The following is a 16,728-nucleotide window of genomic DNA, read 5'->3' on the forward strand; positions in this document are numbered from 1 at the left end:
CTAAAGTCTGCCACAAGTGAAAGCACACAGTCTTTTTCATTCTGAGAAGGGTACTTACTCAGTTGGCTTTTGAGTTAAATTTTAACAAGTCGTTTACACAAACGAATATATGATGTATTTATTGAAGCCCCACTGTATCAGCAAAAGTGTAATTCTATTGTAGTGTTTGTTGTGAATAGCTACTATTGAAATTGTGATATTTACATAGAGGAATCCTGGAAAGATTCATTATATGCCATAGTTTTGTCATGCATGGTTTCCTATAAATGCAGCCATGTCACCTGGCAACCTCACTAACCAACATGAGATTTTCAAAGGGGCTGCTGGTGCTATCATTCGTCTGTACTTGCTGGGTCCCCGCCCCCCCCCCCCCAAACAGCTTCAAAGTGAAGCTGGAGCTTAAGTTATTTTTATTATCCTGTCCAAAAGATAGAATTCTTTCCATGAACTTTTTAAAGCCCTGTTTCTGGTCATGTAAAGTATTATAATTAACACATCATGGTAAATACTGACTTAGTCATTTAAAATATCTGTGACTTTTAAATATAAATTGTCTCAAATATTTGGCTAAAATTTCACTGTAGGATCTGAATTAGTTCAGTTTAGTTGTTTCAGTTCATCTATTTCAGATGAAATGGATTTTTTTTTTAAAAAGTGAACAACTACTTATGAATGTTTTAAAAATCACATATGCAATAAATTTGGAAGATTTATCATGGATATATCAGGGATATTTATTTTTTTATTTATTTTTTAAAGATTTTATTTATTTATTTGACAGAGAGAGATCACAAGCAGGCAGAGAGGCAGTCAGAGAGAGAGGAGGAAGCAGGCTCCCTGCTGAGCAGAGGGCCCGATGCGGGGCTCGATTCTAGGACCCCGAGATCATGATCTGAGCCGAAGGCAGCGGCTTAACCACTGAGTCACCCAGGCGCCCCTATCATGGATATTTAGAAGTATTTTCTTACATTGAGAACTAAACTGTTGCTATAGGTCGGAGGGTTTTATTTTTATGATTTAGGAACATTTTTACTAACATAAACATTGATGTTATATACAGTAACATTGATCTGTTGCCAGATGTCAATCAAAAGGTTAACATGTGAGGATAATTTTTGTTGTTAAAAACTGTAAAAGAACGTCTTGATTTCTGATGTTACAACATAAGAATTAGAGGGAAATTCTAAGTAATTCTGTAGTTAGTCATGTACTTGAGTGCTAGCCCTATAATGGCTACTCTATTTTAATGAATTAACATCACTTACTGATTGCAGTGTAAGCTAATTTGTTCATAAACTCTTTGTTGAATAACTTGTTTTATTTTAGGGAGCAGATATTAATAGCACCGATTCGGAAGGACGTTCTCCACTTATATTAGCAACTGCCTCTGCATCTTGGAATATTGTAAATTTGCTACTCTCTAAAGGTACCATGAGGGGCCAAGCCAAGCTTTTAGAACTACTACTCAATTTAATATTAAACATTTATTTGTCATTTATTGTGCACCATGTTTTGGGCCAGGTGCTGTGAATACAAAGATAAATAGAATACTTTCCCTGGCTGGAATAATTTTCAGTCCAGTAAAGATGTGATATTTTTTAAAAGAAAATTTTGGAATAGCAATAGACAACATTTATAAAGTAAGAATTTTATTGCAGGCACACTGATGAACATTTTAACTACATTCTCTCAATTATTAATCCTTTGACTGTCCCCATTGTAGGTACTAACCCGATGTGAAGATTACAGAGTGGAGAGCTACTGTCCTTTTTTCTTGATATCTAATCTCTCCATCTTTATATTTTATGCTTTAAAAGCTAAGCTATCATATATTAATTGACATAACAAATCATCTAGTCTCTATTGCCCCTACACACACACACTCACACACACAAACACCTAGATAAACCAATTTTAAATACAGTTTTGTTATTTAAATAAAGTTTCCTGTAAGTTAATGTTTGACAAAGTTTTTTTTTGTTTGTTTTTTTTTTGTTTTTTTTTTCTTTTTAAAGATTTTATTTATTTATTTGACAGAGAGAAATCACAAGTAGATGGAGAGGCAGGCAGAGAGAGAGAGAGAGGGAAGCAGGCTCCCTGCTGAGCAGAGAGCCCGATGCGGGACTCGATCCCAGTACCCTGAGATCATGACCTGAGCTGAAGGCAGCGACTTAACCCACTGAGCCACCCAGGCGCCCTGTTTGACAAAGTTTTAAGTAAATAAAAAACTTTTATTTTATTAAATTGAAAATCTACCATAGGTCATGCTTTAAATAAATAAGTATTATATTTATATTGTGTTTTCTTAGGTGCCCGTGTAGACATAAAAGATCATCTTGGACGTAATTTTTTGCATTTGACGGTACAGCAGCCTCATGGATTAAAAAATCTGCAACCTGAGTTTATGCAGGTAATATATATAGTATATGTGAATTTCCATAACTGAGTTGGGTTTGATGGAGAATACAATAATTTTGCTTATTATGATTTTTATTGTTATGAAGTCTGACTCTGAAATTTAGAAATTATTTTAAAATAAAGATGCCGTATTTGAACACATGATGATTATGATAATACATTTCATTGGTATTGAATTTTCCAAGTTACAAGTGGTTCCCATATATCCCCATCTATAATGAGTCAGCTTTCCTTCATTCTTTTAACCATTATGAATTGCTTATCAGTGGAAAAGCCAGGTGCATGAGTCAATTAGCAGTATTTCATCATCAGTTAAGAAAGATTTATATGTATTTGATTTGACAGATTGAAATGTTATCTCCATATTTATATTCACCAGCACATACTGAGTGACTATGAGATATATCTGAAGTTCATCATATTTTTGTAATAAGTAGATTTTCATATTGTCAAAGTCTTTAACAAAGAATAAAAATACTTTTATTTGAACATTTTAAACAAAAATAATTTATTGATTGGATGAAGTGCTCATTTTGTATTCACTTTTTATTTCATAGTCATATAAAAATAAAGTAAATCTAGTTTCAGCATCTTATCCTTTTTGCCTAACAGAACACATTAGCATTAAGCTCTTAAGTGTTATTTGGGGGGGAAGAATGTAAAAGGAGGGCTGAAAGGGATGGCCTTTAGCAAACACATTTAGAAAATACTCAGTTGAACAGTTAAGTACATTTCTTATCCTTAGGATTTTTCAGAGCCCTTAATACAGTAATATACATTTTAGGGAGGCAGAGCATATACCATTATCCATATTTATTTTACTCTAGTACCTTTAAGTTACTATATTTTTGTCCTCAAGGTACACATATTGATCCTTATTAGGAAATACTGTCCTATAGAATAATTTGAAAAATAGTATATTAACATGAAAACAAAACTATATTTAGAATATTTGTTTTTTTCCATAGATGCAGCACATTAAACAACTGGTAATGGATGAAGATGATGACGGGTGTACCCCTCTACATTATGCGTGTAGACATGGGATTCCTGTCTCTGTAAATAACCTACTTGACTTTAATGTGTCCATTCATTCCAAAAGTAAAGATAAGAAATCACCCTTACATTTTGCAGCCAGGTAAGGGTCAGTTTATACAATATATGAGCATGTTTTCTCTCTGTTTAATATTTGCTTTGAGAACATGAAACCTAATTTTTTCAAGTTATGGGCGAATCAACACTTGTCAGAGGCTTCTGCAAGACATGAGTGACACGAGGCTTTTGAATGAAGGTGACCTTCATGGAATGACACCTCTGCACCTAGCTGCAAAAAATGGGCATGATAAAGTAGTTCAACTTCTTCTGAAAAAAGGTGCATTATTTCTCAGGTAAGGACATGTCATCAAAATATTTATATATTCTTTTTAATTGGCCATATTCTGTCTGTTTTTCTATGTTATTTTTTAATTATGATAGTTGATTTTCTCACAAAGTACTTTTATCCATCTTACTTAATCCTCAAAACATATATGACTTCTCATATATGAAATATATTCATATATGAAATATTGAAAGGCACATCAGTATTATTTCTGATTGACAGACAAAGATGTCATAATTTATAAAGTTGAAGACTTCATTTGAGGTCACAGAATAAGTGGCTTTGTGGAAAGTAGTTGTCAGAACCTTTGAAATACAGCTCTTGATATTTGGCTTTATCATGCTACCATCCCTTTATACAGATACATGTGCACACACACCCCATACAGATTCAGACTTTTTCATTCAGTCTGATGGATGATGAACATGAAAAGCTCAAGAATTCCCAAATTTCATTATACTTATAGGAAGTCTAACAAAAAGAGCAAAGACAAAATAATTAAGCATTAAAAAATGTAGTATAATTAAATGACATCTTTGTAAAAAGAAAAATTTTATAGAAGTTCGGTGAGCTATTTTCTAATTTTACCAGCAGGGAGGCAAAGAGCTTATTAGGCTAAGTTCAAAAGCACATTTATTATTTTTTTTTTAATCAGAGCACTGGTCATGTAAAGTAGGGTTGCAGCTCCAAAAAGAATGCTCTGCTCAGTTCCCTCCTACCTCCAAGGGGCCACCAGGCAGTGGACATGCAAAGGGGATACAAAATGGATCTAGACCAGAGATTTGTTGCTTAATGACATCATAATAACTGAAATGGCAATGTGGACTTTGTACCTTAAAATAATTGCTCACCAGCACTGAAATTAAATTCTGTCAGGATCTCATTTTTTTTTTCATTCTAATTTGGAAAAATGACAGGCCTTCATTGTATTTATATCTTGAACTTCTGTTAGAAACAACAAACATTTTCTAAAGGGATTAAAAAAGCATCTTTGAGAGCACAAGAGGAATGCTCTCTTCAGACCTGAACAGTTAGAAGAATAATAAGGAGCATTAAGCTAAGCATCTTAAGGTGATATTATTATTATGATTATTAGCAATACCTAGTGGCCATGAAGACTAATACTACCATCATGGAATTTTTTAAAAGAATTTATTTTTAAGTAATCTGTACAACCACCATGGGGCTTGAATTCACAACCCCGAAATCAGGAGACATGTGCTCTACTGACTGAGCCAGCCAGGGACCAACCACCCCCATCATGGAAAATTTTTGATGTGATATTTGATGACAGAATAAAACCAGATTCAAGATAGTGTGTATAAGTACATTACAGCCTTGAAAAAATATGCACAGCACAGACATGCTAACTCTAGTTGTACCTACCTCCAGATGTTTATGTGCTTTTTTTTTTTTCTTTATTTTTTTAAAGATTTTTATTTATTTATTTGACAGAGAGAAATCACAAGTACACTGAGAGGCAGGCAGAGAGAGAGAGAGGGAAGCAGGCTCCTTGCTGAGCAGAGAGCCCGATGTGGGACTCGATCCCAGGACCCTGAGATCATGACCTGAGCCGAAGGCAGCGGCTTAACCCACTGAGCCACCCAGGCACCCTGTTTATGTGCTTTTATATGTTAATCTGCTAAATTAAAAAAGTGTGTATGAATCACATTCTAGAAAGGTTATTTAAGACCATTAAGCTTGAAATTAGCTCATTTGTTAGAAATATGTAATATTTAGATGCTAGAACTCAGACAGGCTTTTTTGTTGTCACCTTTCCAGTGGGTAGCATCGTTTCCCACGATTCACCTGTGAAGTGAATGCACAGTCTTTTCTTAACTCTTTCACAGTGACCACAATGGCTGGACTGCTTTGCATCATGCTTCCTTAGGCGGGTACACTCAGACCATGAAGGTCATTCTTGACACTAACTTGAAGTGCACAGATCAGCTAGATGAAGAAGGGGTAGGTATTGTGCTCCTCATACCTGCCCAATGTCTTGGCGTAGGAGAAACTTCCAAAATTACAAGAAAGCCACCTTCTTAGCCTCTCTCTTTCTTTCCTTGCTGCATTCGTACTCTTTTTTGGGTTCTTACTCTGCAGGGGGAAAAGAATAAGAATGCCAATGGGGTGGATGCATGTTGAGAACACCTCTTAAGTCTCACAGAGACTCCACAGGCCCATGTAGATTGATGAAAGAATTTTCACTACTCCCCGGTGAACCAAGAAAAATGAAGTCAGGGATAGGTCTTCATAAAACTAAGTGTATTGGATTTGAAGGACTATCGTTTATACTGCTATGAAGTTCTCCCTCTTTTTATGGAGTGTATTAAATAAGTGCACATTCTTTCATGAAATGATAGAGAGTTTTCACTGCGTTTTAAAATGTCTCTATGGGGGGCGCCTGGGTGGCTCAGTGGGGTAAAGCCTCTGCCTTCGGCTCAGGTCATGATCCCAGGGTCCTGGGATCGAGCGCCGCATCGGGCTGTCTGCTCCGCGGAGAGCCTGCTTCCTCCTCTCTCTCTCTCTGCCTGCCTCTCTGCCTACTTGTGATCTCTGTCTGTCAAATAAATAAATAAAATCTTAAAAAAAAAAATATGTCTCTATGGGGCAAAATTAAAGACTGGCAACCTTCTAGCTATATCTCATTTTTTTTTTTTTTAATTTCACAAGCCTGTGAAAACCCCAAATCTGGAAATTATTGCTCTAAGATCATAAATCTCTTGGAAGTATACTGTGGTCACTCCAGTATCCTTACCCTGAAAATTTGTCATTTATCCTTCTGGAATCATCCCACTGCACAAAGAGAGTATGGAATTCCATATATATACACACACACAGCACCTCTTCCCTACCACACACACACACACACACACACAAAATGTTCAAACTATAAACTCATGATGCGAAGCCTGATTCTGAACACTGGCTTTAAATTTTGGTATTAAATAGTTAAGTTTTTTAATAATTTATTTTAAGCAGTTCAAGAATGAAAGCAGAAAAATAGCCAGAGGATGACCAGCCATCGTTATTGGATTTTCTTTGTTCTATTTTTCCTTTTTTTAAGATTTTATTTATTTGACAGAGAGAGCGAGAGAGGGATTATAAGCATGGGGAGTGGGAGAGGGAGAAGGAAGCCTGATGCAGGACTCGATCTCAGGACCCTGGGATCATGACCTGAACTGAAGGCAGATGCTTAACAAATGAACCACCCAGGCACCCCAACTGTGTTCTATTTTTTCTAAAAGAACACTGCACTTCACTTTGCTGCAAGGGAAGGCCATGCGAAAGCCGTTGCACTTCTTCTGAGCTACGATGCTGACGTCGTCCTGAACAAGCAGCAGGCCTCCTTTTTGCATGTTGCAATTCACAATAAGAGGAAGGAGGTGGTTCTTATGACCATCAAGAACAAAAGGTATGCTGTCTTCCTATCCCATTGTCATTTAGTGTCCTCTGGGCACATGGGATGATACACAACCTGAGAGGAAATAGGAAAAGAATAACTTTCAGCTGTTAACATTCCTTACACAGCAATTGTTTACATAAAATTTTTAATTAACTCTTTGGGTAGCAACAGACATGTTACTTAACCTCTCTGGCTTTTGGTTTTCATCTGTAAATTCTGGGAGCATAGATCACCTTCATAACACCCATGTAAGACACATGGGGTTCAGGCATGTGTAGTTTTGTCTTTGTCTACCACACTCTGCCCTGATCTCCATGAATCTGCCCAACACTCTTTTACCAAAAGAAATGTCGAAACTGAATGTTGGTGAAAATAATCTCCAGGGCAATTATCATATGGTTTAACTTATTTGTGGAGCATAAGAAATAACATGGAGGACATGGGGAGATGGAGAGAAGAGAGTTGAGGGAAATTGGAGGGGGAGACGAACCATGAGAGACTATGGACTCTGAAAATCAATCTGAGAGTTTTGGAGCGGCTGAGGGTGAGAGGTTGGGTGAGGCTGGTGGTGGGTATTGTGGAGGGCACGTTTTGCATGGAGCACTGGATGTGGTACATAAACAATGAATTCTGGAACACTGAAAAGAAATTTAAAAAATAAATAAAAATTAAAATAATAATCTCCAGGGCATACCCATGCTGTTACAAGGCCATCTACTGGAATTTCCCTTAACACAGGATCTTTTGTGGTTGTGGATTTTTAAACCATACTCTATGAAGTTTTAATGATGAAGTTGGAGGGTCGTTTGTTCTACTTTTCATACATAAACTTTTTGTATAATCACAGGTATGCTCAAGGGCCCAGTATCACCTAGTCACGGACACAGAGATGAACCTTGTCCTATTCAAGACAGATCAAGCCTGTGTTTTGATCTCAAGTTCCTCCTGCTGATCACTTCTTTGAAACACTAGTCACTGCAAATGTAAAACTGGAAGTTTTCTACTGATTATGTAGATATTCTAGATGGATTTTACTGATAAGGTTAACAGAAAATTTGGGTACTTTTTAAAAGTAGTCTCTTCTTTACTTCCTGTTGGGGATTTATTTCCCTCTTGTGATCATAAGTATCTTCTTATTCTGTCCAACTGGATGGTGTTGAAGAAAGGAGCAGGCTATGCAATCTCCTGGCAGAATCCGTGCTTATTAATGTACTTGACACATGTTTTGTAGTTTAAAGCAACACATGATTATGTACATGGATTGAATGTTAACTATCACGTGCCCACTGTGTTGCTATTGTATTTACATGACTATGAATCTCTCTACCCAACAAGACGAGGATGACTTCAGGATGAGAAGAAGATAAAAGCTTACCTTCTGTAGAAGGCATTTAGAGAACGAGAACAGTGATTATAACTGCCATCCCGGAGTCTGTGCACATTTCTAATTTCCATTAATGGACAAAGATCCTATTAATGGATTGATCTTGATTCACATATTGGTTTCACTAGAACAAATTCAGATTTCTTCTAAAGTTATAATCTTGAATATCAGCTGGTAGCTTTGCTGTATCAAACAGAAAGATTAAGACTTGTGTTTGTGTTATTATTTTCACCACTGTTATTTTTTACAGATGGGAAGAATGCCTTAAGGTTTTTAGTCATTATTCTCCAAGCAATAAATGTCCAGTCATGGAAATGGTAGAATACCTCCCTGAATGCATGAAAGTAAGCTGTCTAGAAAGAACTGCTTCTGGGTAGATGCTTGACATAATATAATATAATATAATATAATATAATATAATATAATATATAAGGATTTATTATTGTGATTATTGTTGTAATCACAATGTAAATAATAGCAATTTTCATTTTTAAAGTAGTTTGTTGTTTCCCATAGGCTATCAACCAGGGAAGTTAGCCAACAATTATTTAATAAGGACCTACTCAGATTAAAGGATGCTGTTAGTTGTTGTGTGGAATCTAGAAAAATATAGTCAGGAGATTTTTTTATTCAAATAATCCAAATCTAGGACAAAGACCACTAATTGTCGTTGCTGCATGAATAAAGTCTCTAGCTGGTTTTTCTGGGGGCATGCATGTTGTTGTCTCAAAGCTACAGTAGTTGGTAACATTTAAAACCAGGCTACTTAAGGATCCAGATATCTGGCTTCCTGTAAAAATCAGAAGGTCTGGTGACTGGGCCTCCTCCCCATGAGGAAGGAACTGCTGGGCTAGTAGCAGCTGCTTCCTTTAGATGGGGCAAACACTGCTCCCATTGCAAACACTTTTCCTTTTGTATACTCTGTCTAATGCCTCCTATTTGTTGCCATATGTTGTCATTCTGGTGAAACTGCTCTCCTAGCAGTAGAGAGAGATTTCTCTGTATTTGCCTCTACCTAAACTGTAAAGACAAAAGCCAGCTCAGGGAGAGCCAACATTTCAGAAACAGTGGGAAAGAAGCACTTAAGGCTGGTACAGTTTATTCATTTACACTACCTGCCTGGTCTCTAAGGACCTCCAAATGTGTGCTTCTCTGCTGGATTACAACAAGACAAACACTCATGAACTATGGAGGATGTGAGTGTTTAAGGAACTAGAAGGGAGACCTCCTTGGGAAGGTAGAGGTTTGAAGATTGGGATAGATATAGAATAATCAAAAAAAGAGGAAGGATGTCGAGTGTCATTCATAGGGAAAAATATATTCAAATCCTGGAGGAGGCAATGAGACATTGAGACACAGGAGACATAGGGCCCGGTTCAGAGCCTGATGGTCCTGGGATTTAGACCTGGCTCTGCCTCTTGCTGTGCTGCTTTTGGCAAGTCATTTCATCTCTCTGAAATTCATTTTTGCTTGCTTGCTTGCTTTTTTTAATTTTTAAAATATTTTATTTATTTATCTGAGAGACAGAGTAGGAGCAGGTAGAGAGGCAAACAGACAGGAAGAAGCTGACTCCCTGTAGAGCGGAGAGCCCGAGCCCAATGATGCAATGACGCAGAAGCCAGGAGCCCTGGATCCTGACCTGAGCTGAAGGCAGTTGCTTAACTGACTGAGCCACCCAGGCACCCCATTTTCTGCTTTCTTTACCTCTAAAAAAGTGTTGCTGATACTAATGTTGCAAAGTGATTTTAAAAATTAGAGGTAAAATATACGAAGTATTCAGAATGGTGCTTGGTGTATATTCTACATTCTACTATTTTTATACTGCTTCTGTGGTTGTTAGTACTACAGCTACTCAAACTTATTGTTTTTATTTATTCAGTAAGCCTGTGGTATGTGCTAAGTGCTTCAGATGCATTTTTTTCTTACCTAATAAGAAATTGGAACCAGTCCAGTCTATAAATTATCATTTCAGGTGCTTAAATTTCATCAAAGGGAACATAAAAATTCAGAATTTAAAATGGTCTTGGAACTTAGTAATTCCAGTTGTTGTAATCTGTCCTAATGAATAATCATAGGTACAGACAGATTTATATACAATAATGTTTTCTGCTATGTTACTAAAAATAGTTAAAAAAATATAAGAAATAGTCACATGTGGAAAACATAGGATAGAACTGAAGAAATTATACTAAAATGTTAAGAATTATCACAATTGTAGATTATTAGTTTTTTCTTTTTTACACTACTGTATATTTTCTTTAAAGGTTTTAAAATTTTTTAAAAGATTTTTATTTATTTATTTGACAGAGAGAGATCACAAGTAGGAAGAGAGGCAGGCAGAGAGAGAAAGGAGGAAGCAGGCTCCCTGCTGAGCAGAGAGCCTGATGTGGGACTCGATCCCAGAACCCTGAGATCATGACCTGAGCCGAAGGCAGAGGCTTAACCCACTGAGCTACCCAGGTGCCCCACACTACTGTATATTTTCTAGTTAGTTTTCTATAATTTCCTTGTATTTTAGTATTGTGAATTTTTCCTTAAATAGGGAAACTTGAAGTTCTTTCAGTTTAGCCTCAGATGACACATTTGAATAATTTACATAATCCCTCCCCCATTTATCTGCAACCCCCGCCCCCCCACCTCAGTCTATCTTTATTTTGTCTGTGCTGGTGGTTATAAAATTCTCAGTCTCAGATCTGCTTCTTTGGTTTTGCTTTACACAGCACTACTGACTAGCTTTGTCTTCATTATTATTTTTTTTTTATGATGCCTTTTATGACCCTTAGTATCACTGCTGGGTCACCAACAGAGATTGAACTTTTTAAAGTCCCTATGGTGCTTGAGACCAGCCAGGACAGCAGTGCCCTCCCAGTGGGTTCTGGGTCCCTATTTCTCCCCTGCAGTTGCAAGTGGGGTTGACCTGATGCCCCATGAGTTTTGGGGGACACAATGGTGAGGTCATCTGGGGCTTTGTGTCCAGACTCTATTTCAGGAGGGCAAACTGGGCAGTATTTTTTCTCCCCTCAGGATGATGAATTTGGGGTGCCAGAAAAGTGCCAACACACAGATTGGGGGTGACTGAAATTGTTTATGTTAATAGACACCCCATAAAAATATTTGTTCCTACACACCCTAGAGGTATGGCTCTAATAATCTCTTAAACATTCTCTCCTTTTCTTAAGCATGTAGAGGGCCGTCAGTATTGCTGTGTATAACATTTATTCCCTGCTATGCTGTCACGCAGCTCTGGATGAATACTTTGTCAGTGTTGCTCAGCAAGTGAGGTACAGAAACCAATCCAGTACTCCATGCTTGAGCAATATGGAAGATGACACAGAGACCAAAGAAAGACCCTAGTGCTCAGCTGTGAGATCACAATTAGAGACAATAAACTGTCACTATAAGATGCTGAGCAAAGGAATCCTTTATATATTCTCTGGAAGCCCAGGACATCAAATCTTAGGCAAAACTAATGAAATATTTTTTACTCCAAATTTTAGTAAATGTAATTTCATTCTTAACCACGTGGTACATTTTCTGAGTCATGTGGTGTTTCTGAAGCATGCAATGGTAGTTGAAACACTTTATATTTTAAACTTTGTTCCTTGATGACATGGATTATAGTTTATCTTTGAGGCACCAGAAATGAAGGGAGGGGAAAGGACTATCTTCGGTATAATTTTAGAAGGGGAATCAAATCCTGTCTCTTATGTAAGTCTTCTGACTAATATCTTAGCCATTTTTTCTTTCTTAAAGGTCCTTTTAGATTGTTGCATAATCCCCTCCACAGGAGACAAGTCTTGCAAAGACTACCATGTAAGTTTATTTTATCATGATAATTTAAAGTTTATTCTAATTCTTTAATGAATATTTAAAATGTTACTAGAGTTCCACAATCTCAGAAGTTGGTAATTATTATCTTCATTTGTCATACTATTGTATCATCTACTTGTGAGAGAATTTTTCCTCCGTTTTCTTCCAATATTTTAATTGTTTCTAACAGCATTATTTAGGGTTGTTTCTAGTCTTTATATTTTCTTCAGTAGTACCACCTAAAGAATGAAGTTCCAAAAATCTAAGTGATCTTTTGAGAATTCATCTTTGAGAGAGAGAGAGAACTTCAGAACATGAGTGGGGCAGGGAGGGGCAGAGGGTGAAGAAGTAGTGGACTTCCTGCTGAGCAGGGAGCCTCGCCTCAGGGCTTGATCCCAGGACCCTGAGACCATGACCTGAGTCCAAGGCAGAGGCATAACCAACTGAGCCACCCAGGTGCCTCTAAGATACTTACTTTTTGAAATAACTTAATCTACATTCTTCAGACAAAGTGACTCAATTTTATTTGAACTACTTAATTTTCAGCAGAATGATAGTCTTGCATATTTGATTTGTCAAGACCTATTTTGGAGGTATAAACTAGATTGTTAATTTTTTCAAAATTTTGTCTTATACAGATCGAGTATAATTTCACATATCTTCAGTGTCCATTAGAATTTACCAAGAAATTAACACCTGCACAGGATGTTACATATGAGCCTCTTACAACCCTCAATGTAAGTCCGGTGTCTTCATTAACCAGGTAGTTTCTGCATGGGTTCTATAATGTTTTGGTACAATAGTTTCAGGAAGGGGCATGGAAAGAATTTAACGTTAATAGTTTTAGATCTCTGTCCTTCATGTGTCCTAACCCCTTATTTTTTAGGAAAGAAAGTAGTCATTTTCTATAGTAGCTATAATTTGATCTGCCTTAAAGTTCCACATTCTTGATCACTTTAATCCTAACGGTCATATTATTAACCTGCCCCAACCTACAGTCCAATAAGCCACGGACAATATAGGCTGACAGATGGCACTTGCTCCCCACCTCTGTCCACCTAAATATAAACATATATATTTCAGAGCTTCCTCCATGCAAAACCATGGGAAAATTCAAGGTTGATAACTTATAGTCATAGCTTCCAAGTCAGCTAACCACTGGGGTCCATGGTAAACTCTGACCTTTCAGAACCACTTAGATCATTCTGGAAGAATGATCCCAATCTGAAAGCAGGCCCAGCATATACAGTATAGACCCAAATTGCCCAAGAGACCTAATATCAAACCAGCTCTTATTCCAAAGAGGACTTTTATATTTCCAGCAGATGGGACAATAAAAACCATGCCAATATGATCCACTGCATCTAAATCAGGGGTCTCAAACACAACTACAGAGGAAACAGGTTACTGGATGGTTTAAAAAGAGATCAGCTATTGGCATCAACAAATTAGTGCCATGTGGGAAGGGCAGCCTAGCTTATAAAAACTGGCAACAAATTAACACTGTGTGTTAGCAAAAGAAAACCTATTTGAGGGTTAGATTTCCAAATGGGGTCTAGGGTCTAGATCTGTGCTAATAGGTAACCACTGACCACATGTGACTACTTAAAACTAATTAAAATTAAGTAAAGTTGAAAGTTCATTTCTTCATTTGCAGTAGCCACATTTCAAGTGCTCAGTAGACTGTGTGTCTTGGGGCTCTCTATTGAACAGCACAAATATAGGACATTTCCATCATTACAGTAAGTTCTATGGGACAGCCCTGGTCTAGACCAATTGGGAATTTTCATTCACTTTAAATGAATTAATGTTTCTGCATGAAAGACTTTGGTACAGACCATGGTATCAACCATCACCTAAGTGGTTATCTAGAAGTCTTAGTGAGTATTTGGAAGAGGAAAGATTCAGAGTCACATGGACTTTATGCCCACAGGGCTGGCAGTGGAAACTGACTCGCATACTAGCTTTATGCAAAGAGTTTTAGCTCTGCTGGAGTATGTTATGTTTTGTAGTTGTTACTATAGTTCAGACTCAATAGCCAAATGACCTAAAAGTAACTATACTTAACAGCTATACTTAGGAGAATTTTTGTGTATGTATGTGGAGGTTTTTAAATTGTAATTTAAAGAATAGGCAATACCTCTATCAGAGTGTATTGTTTTCACCACAAGAGTGACAATAGGAGAAAATAAAATCTTTGTAGGCTCTAAAAAGTAATATGCTTAATAAGATATGGACTAGGAATAATCTATATGAACCCAGCTTGCTTGAATAAATACACTGCACTTAGTGGACTTTTGGCAAGATTGAATAGTGCCTTAAAACACGACAAACCTGAGCCAAGAGGGGTTCTTTGGGAAGGATAGCTGATCCATCATAGGAAAGTACTGTGCACAGAAGTCTGAAAGTCTAGATGGACCTGTCAGTGCTTAGATTCAGGCAAGACAGAAACCTGTCCCTTGGAAAGTTCCCCACAAAGTTACAACATTCCACACCTCTCTTTCCTCCTCAGGGAGAAGCTAGAAGTTAGGAATTTTCTCTTAATCTCACTACTCCGTGATGGGAGAGGGACTGTGGCGATAAATGCCATGAATTTCTTGCTGTCTTTGATTGTGCTTCTTCTTGGCTACAGGCTCATTCAGGGTGCCCGAACCTCTTAACTGGTTTCTGTATTTCTCACAAAGATAGTTTTCCGGGTATTGCTATTAAGTTGATGTCTCTTCTCTCCATGGGTGTAGGAGGGTCTAGGATTTCTGTTCCATCTTGCTGACATCACTTCTTCTATGTATTTCTTGAATAATTGAAAATTAATTTGGAGACACCTGGGTGGTTCTATCAGTTAACTGTCTGCTATTGATTTGGGCTCAGGTGATGATCTCAGGGATGTGAGATCAGACCCTGCATCAGGCTTCACACTGGACGTGGAGCCCGCTTAAGATTCTTTCTTTCCCTCTTCTTCCCCCCCACCCCAACTAAGAAAAAAAAATTTGAAATGGATACTAGTAGTTCCCAATAATTCATGAAAACTTAATAATCTACAAGCTAATTTAATGACTATGTGTACTATACTATTTAAAATTCTTCTAGAGGGACACTTGGGTGGCTCAGTTGGTTAAGCAGCTGCCTTCGGCTCAGGTCATGATCCCAGCATCCTGGGATCAAGTCCCACATCAGGCTCCTTGCTTGGCAGGGAGCCTGCTTCTCCCTCTGCCTCTGCCTGCCATTCTGTTTGCCTGTGCTTACTCTCTCTCCCTCTCTCTCTCTGACAAATAAATAAAATCTTAAAAAAAAATTCTTCTAGAAAGATAATCCTGAGTTTCTTCAAGGAAAGAAACAGGGTGTAGAGCTTCCTTCTTTATCTTTAATATCCTTTCCAGTTGTAATTTTGTATGAGATTAAAATGCTTAGTCTATCTCAACTAATGAGAAATTGAAAGAGACAAACTGAATCAAATAACCACATGTACAAAATGGTTCTCTCTAGCTTGTTTTTCAAAATATACATTCTTGCTATAATTTTGATATTTCAGACTTTCATATAAAAAGTGTTACTTTTATAATATTAAAATAAAATTATAAAACAAAGAAAAAGCTTAACTTGTGTTAATAGTTTAATAGGATTTATTTTGACTGATCTTTTCTTATTTCTCAGGTAATGGTACAACATAACCGCATAGAACTTCTCAACCATCCTGTATGTAAAGAATACTTACTTATGAAATGGTAGGTAGTAAGTAGTATTTCTTTCTAAAAATGCCCCATTGTTTGTTTAAAATCTTCTTATTAATTGTTTAGATTTTATTATCTTAATGCTTTATACTTTGAAAAAGAAATGTGTTGAAGGCAAATTTTGGTATTAAAAATGTTGTTTGGGAGAGGAATCAAGATGGCGGAGAAGTAGCAGGCTGAGACAACATCAAATAGCAGGAGATTAGCTAGATAGTTTATCAAACCATTCCGAATACCTACAAATCCAACAGGAGATCGAAGAGAAGAAAACCAAGAATTCTAGAAACAGAAAATCAACCACTTTCTGAAAGGTAGGACCAGCAGAGAAGTGAATCCAAAGTGACAGGAAGATCCGGGCAAGCAGCAGAGCAATGGAGCACAAAATCAGAACTTTAAAAAGTGTGCTCCACTGAGGGACATCGCTGCAGAGGTCATCCCGTGGTGAAGCCCCCATGGGGACAGACTGGTCTCAGGTCCTGTGGGGTCATAGAAGGATCGGGGGTGTCTGAGTATTGTTGCAGAGCTTGCAGGTATTAGAACAGGGAAGCCAGCTACAGAGACAGAGCGGAGGAGTGAGCTCTCAGGTCGGGGTTACCTTGAG

The 16,728-nt window shown here is 37.3% G+C and overlaps 1 protein-coding gene across 1 annotated transcript in view; it reads left to right on the forward strand.

Moving 5' to 3' along the window:
• Positions 1-16,728, forward strand: part of TRPA1 (transient receptor potential cation channel subfamily A member 1) — a 76,359-nt gene that overhangs the window by 35,227 nt on the left and 24,404 nt on the right. Inside the window, exons 10-19 of the mRNA XM_059166234.1 lie at positions 1,327-1,426; positions 2,310-2,410; positions 3,387-3,556; positions 3,642-3,806; positions 5,650-5,764; positions 7,048-7,214; positions 8,840-8,933; positions 12,343-12,402; positions 13,038-13,136; positions 16,051-16,121. Of these exons, the coding sequence (XP_059022217.1) occupies positions 1,327-1,426; positions 2,310-2,410; positions 3,387-3,556; positions 3,642-3,806; positions 5,650-5,764; positions 7,048-7,214; positions 8,840-8,933; positions 12,343-12,402; positions 13,038-13,136; positions 16,051-16,121 (1,142 nt within the window). The remainder of the gene's footprint in view (positions 1-1,326; positions 1,427-2,309; positions 2,411-3,386; positions 3,557-3,641; positions 3,807-5,649; positions 5,765-7,047; positions 7,215-8,839; positions 8,934-12,342; positions 12,403-13,037; positions 13,137-16,050; positions 16,122-16,728) is intronic.

This window comes from Mustela lutreola, chromosome 3 (genome assembly GCF_030435805.1).
Source record: "Mustela lutreola isolate mMusLut2 chromosome 3, mMusLut2.pri, whole genome shotgun sequence".
NCBI classification, from domain to species: Eukaryota; Metazoa; Chordata; class Mammalia; order Carnivora; family Mustelidae; genus Mustela; species Mustela lutreola.